We start from the raw sequence: 8,905 nt of genomic DNA on the forward strand, positions 1-8,905 counted from the left end.
CGCAAATAAAAAATATGCGACAGATAAAACTTTTTCATGTTTTACAGTGTTTGTCCACTTTTTGTTTAACTTGCAGTGGTAAATCTCAGAGGCAACGTAAACAAAAGTTTTTTTGCACACATACAAGTATAAGTAATGGCTGAATTATTGAAACAGTTTAACTACATCACATGAAACAAAGACTAAACAGATGGAAAAACACGCAAAACTGTTATCTCTCAACAGCACAATTGTGTTGGTTCGTCACGAAAGGGATATAGAGTCTTGTACCATTTGGGCAGATGTATACCTATTTTGGGCGCATGGCGCTACAACTAAGTCAATTTGAAACCAATTGATTAGAATTTTGCACAGGATTATGCTACTAGTACACAGGGTCAAATATTTGTCCAAAAAGAAACCAGTACTCAAACATCTTGTTTGAATCGATCGAATTTTCATTAGTGCAAACAACTGATGTTGTTTCTTGAGATCTTTCGTTGTCAAATATTTGACCCTGTGTACTACAGGCAGTGTGTAAAAAAATCGAAGGTTGAAAGTGACGATTGACATTCTCATTTTTTCATTCATGTTTGGCCACATTCATTGTCAGCTGAATGGCTCTCTTTTTCATTAAATTCTCTGTCACGAATATTTTTTCCACGTCGTAAAATGTTCAATTTCTGTTAACAGACGCACAATCCGACTTAATAAACAAATAGAGCAGTTAGTTAGTATTGTAATTAACTACTATACACAAGTTTTGAGGTGATTGGAAAAATAATCGGGAGTTACGGTCTAGTTATATTTCTCAGTGAAAATTGTCAGTGACACAAAAATGAATAATTGAGAAAATTCATTCACCGAAATGGAGCGAACCTGGTGTAATGGTTAGAACACTTGACTATCACGCCGAGGACCTGGAATCGAATCCCACTCCCGAAAAACTCACAAAATGTGAGTTCTTCCTTTGGAAGGGAAATAAAGCGTGGGTCCCGAGATGAACTAGCCTAAGGCTAAAAATCTCGTTAATACAGATAAAAAAAAATTCACCGAAATGAATTTTATTTTGATTCCTTAGTTGAGTGGCAAAACCATGCTTGCTCCCCCTAATTTGGCGCCTATGGGTACAGCTGTCCAAAATGGTACAAGACCTTATTGCCGTTCTTCGTTGAGAAAATCTGAATTACTTAACAAGTGCCCTGCACTTTTCTTTCTCAGAGCAAAATCGGTCTCTATTTAAAACAATGAGTTCAAAATCATGTTTTGTATTTCTTGTAACTTTTTATTGACTTTTATCATATGTAACTAATGTATTGAAGATTAAGAGGACGAATACAAATCCATATGATTTATATTTACAAGGTTGTGATGACACTACCATAATGCCATAAGGTTATGGTGACTCATAATGCCCCGCCCACCCTACTTAATGATCTTCGACGAAATTGTTTGGCATATAATTACCTACAAGAATACCAAAAGTTTTTGTAATTGAATGTTTTGTAAAACCTAAATTCTGCATGTTTTATTGATAAATAATATAACAAGTTATCTGATGTTTCGAGATACTTTCCCCAGGTCTGTGATCATGCTCAGTGCCAATAAAAATCAGGTTTGCCCTTTTTTGCATAATTTATTATTTATTTTTCATTAATATTCATCTTAAAAGTTTTGCACGCATTGCAGCAACAAATCCCTCAGCTTCAGTCGCAAACTCTGCTTCCCGCCGCAAACGATACTGGTGTTCTTTTCGCTTACCTTGATCATCGTATCCTCACTGGCCAGGTGCAACGTGATCTCGTCCACTCCGCCCTGTTCCACCTTGATATCCGTGATGCCATCCTGGGCAAGCTTTTTCAGAAACAGATTCACGTCCAGCGATCCCCATTCGTATTTCACGTTTCGATAGCGATTGTGCGACGGGGGTTGAAGTTTTGCCGTTTTGGCTGATTTCTGCTCCTCCAGCTCTTCGGGAGTGGGCTCCAGTGGGTGTAAATCGTGAATGTTGTCCTTGACGTGGAGTACGCCGGTTACTGAGGAAATGGTCACGCCGGGCTGGACTTCGTGTGGCACCAACGAACGAGCGATCTGCGGGTCCAGGTAGATACGGGATCGTTTCCGTTTTAGCGGAAGTTTGATCACTTCTCCACGTTTGAATTTGATGATCATCTTGTCTGGTGTTTGGTCAATCACTAGATCTGTTTTGTGAGGAGCGATGGGCGGCGGTTGAGTGTAATTCTCTGGGATAACCAAGACACCTGGCTTCAGTTCCTTGATTAGCTTGTTGGCTTGTTGGAAGTTGAGGGATGTTTCTATTGGGCAATAAACGGTTTTGATAGCCAAGGGTTGGTATGGTGCCAGGGCCTGAAGGTATGGGAAATCTGGTTCCGTGAAGATGATTGTGTGCTGCGGGTTGGAGCCCCATAGTTCTACAAAATGGACTGCGTCTCCAAAACGTAGACTGGGATGGCCGCAAAACACGACGCAAGGTTGACGGAATTCAGTGCTGAATCCCTCCGAATAGATGTGTTTGAAATGCTTCAATTTGGCATTTTTAACCAAACTTCCATGAGGGAATGGCTCGTCCGGAATGTAAACCTTATTTTGCTTTGACGTAGAAAGCCATTCCGCCAGAATGTTGGAATAAGCTAACGAGCTATCTGCTACCGGTGAAATAAAGAACATCGGAATCTGCGAGAATCCTTGATTATCCAAACTCGAGGATAAGCATTCGAAAAGATCATACACCACTCCCGAAGGATAGCAAGGAATGAGAACCGATCCACCATTTCGCAAAGTCATAACCACATTCATGCACAGCTCACCAAGCATACCATCCGGATTAACGTGCGGAGCCTGGGTCAGCCCGGTCATAATTACCACATCCGAGTATTTCAGCGCCGATTGGTTGATCGGCCGTGGATGCGTAGTCAACGTAGACGACCCGCTAATGTAGGAGATTTTTTCCTGCCCAGAATTGATGATCCAGTTGCTCGAACCAAGACAAAATCCCGAACTTACCGGAGTAACCTGAAGCGCTCCAAAGATGTCCAACTTCTGGTCATATCCAGTCATTTGCACACGAGCCAGGCTTTTGTTCACGGCATCCATGCTGAACAGGTGGCGCCAATTTTTCGGTTTGAACACATCGTTTAGAGGCGGCGGAAGCAAATGTTGGATATCCTTCCAAACTCTTGCGGTATTTTCCTTGGGTGATGCTTCGATGTATTCCACCAGCTCTTCTAGGAAGAACCTGTATTTTGAGAAACATACGTGACATCATTAATATTACTTAAACTTTAATAAGAATTATGAGGCATAGTGCTATAATGTTGCCATATCTAAATTAAAAGCTATGGGCATTACAATCTAAAATTCAGTTAATTGCTTAAAGGACAAACATCTTGAAATCCCGCTTCAACAGTGCATCAGAACTTCAAACGCACACATCTCAAGAAGCAAGCTTCAAACAACAGTGCATTAGATTAGATATTCTCTTCTTGCTCACTTGTAATAAGCTCAAAATAAAAAGATGAGGTGCGCTGGTTTTGTTTACAAAGAGATTTGTGCGCTCGAAATCGTGAGTAGGTGCCAAAGTCGGCCATTTTGGGATTCTAACAAGTCTGTCCTTAAGAGCACGAACTAAACCAAACTATATCAAGTTTGAATCAGTTTTGGCACATTGTTTGTGGATGATTATAAGTCATATTTTAAATCTGCTTGTTTCAAAGCAAGTTTTGAAATTAAAATACACTTTCTTTGCCATTAAAACTAGATAAAAACTGACTAGGGAATCGCGCTACTTGGGCGGTGGCTTCTATATTCGTCTGTTTTCCACTATACCTCAGCCAAATTTGAACCAATTGACACAACTTTTGGAATGTGGTGAGATAGGTATAGTATCTACCAGTGTACAACATTTCAAGTCAATTGGTTCAAAATTGACTGAGTTATAGTGGTAAACAGACGAATATAGAAGCCACCGCCCAAGTGGCGCGATACCCTACTTACTAAACTGAGAAGTCATTTAAGGAATCAAAACAATCTGATTTAGAACTTAAGATGATTGAGTTCCTTCAGTACACGCTTTGCCAAGTGTGCCAAACTTTTCCGCACGCATAGTCCAACAGGCCAACAATGGTTTCAATTTTAACATTGCTGTTGGTTGATGCGTGCGGAAAAGTTTGGCACACTTGGCAAAGCGTGTACTGAAGGCTTTACACTTTTAAGCTAACCTTGGGTTACCCTACATCTCTTACCGTCCAATTTGCAGAGTCGGTTCCGTGGCATACACTGTGCCAGTGAAACCCGTTCCTTCCGTGATGAACGGCAGTGCCATCATGTTGGTATAGTTCGAAATCAGAATAACGTCAATCTCAGAGAAATTGATCACCTTGTCCAGAGGCGGGATAAACTCGGGCGCTGAATTAACAAATGAGCAACCGCAACATTCCTTGATTTCCTGTTGGCAAGCGAAGCAAAATTTGACCTCATTTCCCAAGCCCTTGCAGATGCAATGAATCACTCACCCCGTCCTCCAGTTGAATTTCCGGATCCCGACAGTTCCAACTGAGTAACGATTGAAACTTGGCACTCTGAACCAGTGGAAGCGGTAAAAAGTTTAGCACCGAACTGACCGATAGACCACAATCGAGCATAATCAGCAGGTCGGAAATGCTCAACACGTAGCACGGCTTGGCTGGGTCTCCACTCAAAGCGTACTGAAATTCAAGATGATCACTGGATAAATTCACTATTTCGGATGTTTAATCAATACTTACGAGCTTCATTGTTGCAAAAATGTTGGAATATATGTGTTGAAACAAACTTTATTACAATATTTTCGCTAAAATTTAATATTTTCTAATAAAAAACATTGACTGCCGGCTTCAAGCAAAAGTAAACATAAACAAACCCTTCTTGAAGTGACGTTTCTCTCTCGTTTTCTTTTCCAACTTGCTCCGCTCACCTGTCTCACACGAATAACAAATTTTACGCAAAAATGAGTACAGACTATCGGTTCAATAGGGTGACTCAAAATTAATTATTATGCTTTTGGTCGAAATCCGAAGTGACCGAACGTGCGAAAATTGATTTTTTACTTACTTAGAAATGTCGCAACTCAATTTGGATTAGTGCATATTGTAGCTCTTAATAAGCTTAATGATGCGCAACAGAAAAACTAGATTCAAATTTACTTCGCAGCTGCATCTTCGCATGTGCTTCATGCGACGACTTCGATTTGGTGGTGCGACGATAATACCATTGCAAATGTGACCAAAAATCTTCTTATTTTTCTTTTTATTCTCCCTATTCTTCTTATACTTGTTCTTGTTCTTGTTCTTGTTCTTGTTCTTGTTCTTGTTCTTGTTCTTGTTCTTGTTCTTGTTCTTGTTCTTGTTCTTGTTCTTGTTCTTGTTCTTGTTCTTGTTCTTGTTCTTGTTCTTGTTCTTGTTCTTGTTCTTGTTCTTGTTCTTGTTCTTGTTCTTGTTCTTGTTCTTGTTCTTGTTCTTGTTCTTGTTCTTGTTCTTGTTCTTGTTCTTGTTCTTGTTCTTGTTCTTGTTCTTGTTCTTGTTCTTGTTCTTGTTCTTGTTCTTGTTCTTGTTCTTGTTCTTGTTCTTGTTCTTGTTCTTGTTCTTGTTCTTGTTCTTGTTCTTGTTCTTGTTCTTGTTCTTGTTCTTGTTCTTGTTCTTGTTCTTGTTCTTGTTCTTGTTCTTGTTCTTGTTCTTGTTCTTGTTCTTGTTCTTGTTCTTGTTCTTGTTCTTGTTCTTGTTCTTGTTCTTGTTCTTGTTCTTGTTCTTGTTCTTGTTCTTGTTCTTGTTCTTGTTCTTGTTCTTGTTCTTGTTCTTGTTCTTGTTCTTGTTCTTGTTCTTGTTCTTGTTCTTGTTCTTGTTCTTGTTCTTGTTCTTGTTCTTGTTCTTGTTCTTGTTCTTGTTCTTGTTCTTGTTCTTGTTCTTGTTCTTGTTCTTGTTCTTGTTCTTGTTCTTGTTCTTGTTCTTGTTCTTGTTCTTGTTCTTGTTCTTGTTCTTGTTCTTGTTCTTGTTCTTGTTCTTGTTCTTGTTCTTGTTCTTGTTCTTGTTCTTGTTCTTGTTCTTGTTCTTGTTCTTGTTCTTGTTCTTGTTCTTGTTCTTGTTCTTGTTCTTGTTCTTGTTCTTGTTCTTGTTCTTGTTCTTGTTCTTGTTCTTGTTCTTGTTCTTGTTCTTGTTCTTGTTCTTGTTCTTGTTCTTGTTCTTGTTCTTGTTCTTGTTCTTGTTCTTGTTCTTGTTCTTGTTCTTGTTCTTGTTCTTGTTCTTGTTCTTGTTCTTGTTCTTGTTCTTGTTCTTGTTCTTGTTCTTGTTCTTGTTCTTGTTCTTGTTCTTGTTCTTGTTCTTGTTCTTGTTCTTGTTCTTGTTCTTGTTCTTGTTCTTGTTCTTGTTCTTGTTCTTGTTCTTGTTCTTGTTCTTGTTCTTGTTCTTGTTCTTGTTCTTGTTCTTGTTCTTGTTCTTGTTCTTGTTCTTGTTCTTGTTCTTGTTCTTGTTCTTGTTCTTGTTCTTGTTCTTGTTCTTGTTCTTGTTCTTGTTCTTGTTCTTGTTCTTGTTCTTGTTCTTGTTCTTGTTCTTGTTCTTGTTCTTGTTCTTGTTCTTGTTCTTGTTCTTGTTCTTGTTCTTGTTCTTGTTCTTGTTCTTGTTCTTGTTCTTGTTCTTGTTCTTGTTCTTGTTCTTGTTCTTGTTCTTGTTCTTGTTCTTGTTCTTGTTCTTGTTCTTGTTCTTGTTCTTGTTCTTGTTCTTGTTCTTGTTCTTGTTCTTGTTCTTGTTCTTGTTCTTGTTCTTGTTCTTGTTCTTGTTCTTGTTCTTGTTCTTGTTCTTGTTCTTGTTCTTGTTCTTGTTCTTGTTCTTGTTCTTGTTCTTGTTCTTGTTCTTGTTCTTGTTCTTGTTCTTGTTCTTGTTCTTGTTCTTGTTCTTGTTCTTGTTCTTGTTCTTGTTCTTGTTCTTGTTCTTGTTCTTGTTCTTGTTCTTGTTCTTGTTCTTGTTCTTGTTCTTGTTCTTGTTCTTGTTCTTGTTCTTGTTCTTGTTCTTGTTCTTGTTCTTGTTCTTGTTCTTGTTCTTGTTCTTGTTCTTGTTCTTGTTCTTGTTCTTGTTCTTGTTCTTGTTCTTGTTCTTGTTCTTGTTCTTGTTCTTGTTCTTGTTCTTGTTCTTGTTCTTGTTCTTGTTCTTGTTCTTGTTCTTGTTCTTGTTCTTGTTCTTGTTCTTGTTCTTGTTCTTGTTCTTGTTCTTGTTCTTGTTCTTGTTCTTGTTCTTGTTCTTGTTCTTGTTCTTGTTCTTGTTCTTGTTCTTGTTCTTGTTCTTGTTCTTGTTCTTGTTCTTGTTCTTGTTCTTGTTCTTGTTCTTGTTCTTGTTCTTGTTCTTGTTCTTGTTCTTGTTCTTGTTCTTGTTCTTGTTCTTGTTCTTGTTCTTGTTCTTGTTCTTGTTCTTGTTCTTGTTCTTGTTCTTGTTCTTGTTCTTGTTCTTGTTCTTGTTCTTGTTCTTGTTCTTGTTCTTGTTCTTGTTCTTGTTCTTGTTCTTGTTCTTGTTCTTGTTCTTGTTCTTGTTCTTGTTCTTGTTCTTGTTCTTGTTCTTGTTCTTGTTCTTGTTCTTGTTCTTGTTCTTGTTCTTGTTCTTGTTCTTGTTCTTGTTCTTGTTCTTGTTCTTGTTCTTGTTCTTGTTCTTGTTCTTGTTCTTGTTCTTGTTCTTGTTCTTGTTCTTGTTCTTGTTCTTGTTCTTGTTCTTGTTCTTGTTCTTGTTCTTGTTCTTGTTCTTGTTCTTGTTCTTGTTCTTGTTCTTGTTCTTGTTCTTGTTCTTGTTCTTGTTCTTGTTCTTGTTCTTGTTCTTGTTCTTGTTCTTGTTCTTGTTCTTGTTCTTGTTCTTGTTCTTGTTCTTGTTCTTGTTCTTGTTCTTGTTCTTGTTCTTGTTCTTGTTCTTGTTCTTGTTCTTGTTCTTGTTCTTGTTCTTGTTCTTGTTCTTGTTCTTGTTCTTGTTCTTGTTCTTGTTCTTGTTCTTGTTCTTGTTCTTGTTCTTGTTCTTGTTCTTGTTCTTGTTCTTGTTCTTGTTCTTGTTCTTGTTCTTGTTCTTGTTCTTGTTCTTGTTCTTGTTCTTGTTCTTGTTCTTGTTCTTGTTCTTGTTCTTGTTCTTGTTCTTGTTCTTGTTCTTGTTCTTGTTCTTGTTCTTGTTCTTGTTCTTGTTCTTGTTCTTGTTCTTGTTCTTGTTCTTGTTCTTGTTCTTGTTCTTGTTCTTGTTCTTGTTCTTGTTCTTGTTCTTGTTCTTGTTCTTGTTCTTGTTCTTGTTCTTGTTCTTGTTCTTGTTCTTGTTCTTGTTCTTGTTCTTGTTCTTGTTCTTGTTCTTGTTCTTGTTCTTGTTCTTGTTCTTGTTCTTGTTCTTGTTCTTGTTCTTGTTCTTGTTCTTGTTCTTGTTCTTGTTCTTGTTCTTGTTCTTGTTCTTGTTCTTGTTCTTGTTCTTGTTCTTGTTCTTGTTCTTGTTCTTGTTCTTGTTCTTGTTCTTGTTCTTGTTCTTGTTCTTGTTCTTGTTCTTGTTCTTGTTCTTGTTTCACCGGAAAGTTCTGGAACTTACCAGGATCACTCATCGGAACGTTCCATGCCGCACTATCGCAGAAGTAATCAAGAATGCGTAAACGTGAAAAAAGTGGGCCGTTTTATCAAATCAGCTCGGCGTCTTCAGAGCACTTATTCTGCATAGATCTTAGAAATAGTGCGCCGAAGATACCAACACGATTTGATGCAATCGCGCACTGTTATTTGCGTTTTCACAAGAAGACAGAGTACACGCACAGTCTAGAGGTGAAGGTGCATTGGTGATTGTTCCTCCTGAAATTTCTTCGATGATTCCTTTAAGCAGGGAGCAGGGCTATTCAATTAAACCTTCTGGAATCTATTCGAGATTTCTTCCACAGA

General features: G+C 38.0%; 1 protein-coding gene across 1 annotated transcript; it reads right to left on the bottom strand.

Annotated features, from left to right (window-relative positions):
- Nucleotides 1-1,595: 1,595 nt before the first annotated feature.
- LOC109422343 (integrator complex subunit 9) lies at nt 1,596-4,962 on the bottom strand. The gene is made up of 4 exons (XM_062848927.1): nt 4,764-4,962; nt 4,512-4,703; nt 4,242-4,444; nt 1,596-3,235 (listed from the first exon to the last, which is right to left on the bottom strand). Exons 1-4 carry the CDS (start codon nt 4,770-4,772, stop codon nt 1,645-1,647), a joined length of 1,995 nt encoding a protein of 664 aa, XP_062704911.1. The 5' UTR covers nt 4,773-4,962; the 3' UTR covers nt 1,596-1,644.
- Nucleotides 4,963-8,905: the final 3,943 nt, after the last annotated feature.

Source organism: Aedes albopictus, chromosome 2, assembly GCF_035046485.1.
Source record: "Aedes albopictus strain Foshan chromosome 2, AalbF5, whole genome shotgun sequence".
NCBI classification, from domain to species: domain Eukaryota; kingdom Metazoa; phylum Arthropoda; class Insecta; order Diptera; family Culicidae; genus Aedes; species Aedes albopictus.

Coding starts and splice junctions, on each gene's coding strand:
- LOC109422343 (XM_062848927.1), bottom strand. Junction 4,445..4,511: donor AAATTCAACTGGAGGACGGG/GTGAGTGATTCA, acceptor GCTTGCCAACAG/GAAATCAAGGAATGTTGCGG. Junction 3,236..4,241: donor CCGACTCTGCAAATTGGACG/GTAAGAGATGTA, acceptor CTCAAAATACAG/GTTCTTCCTAGAAGAGCTGG.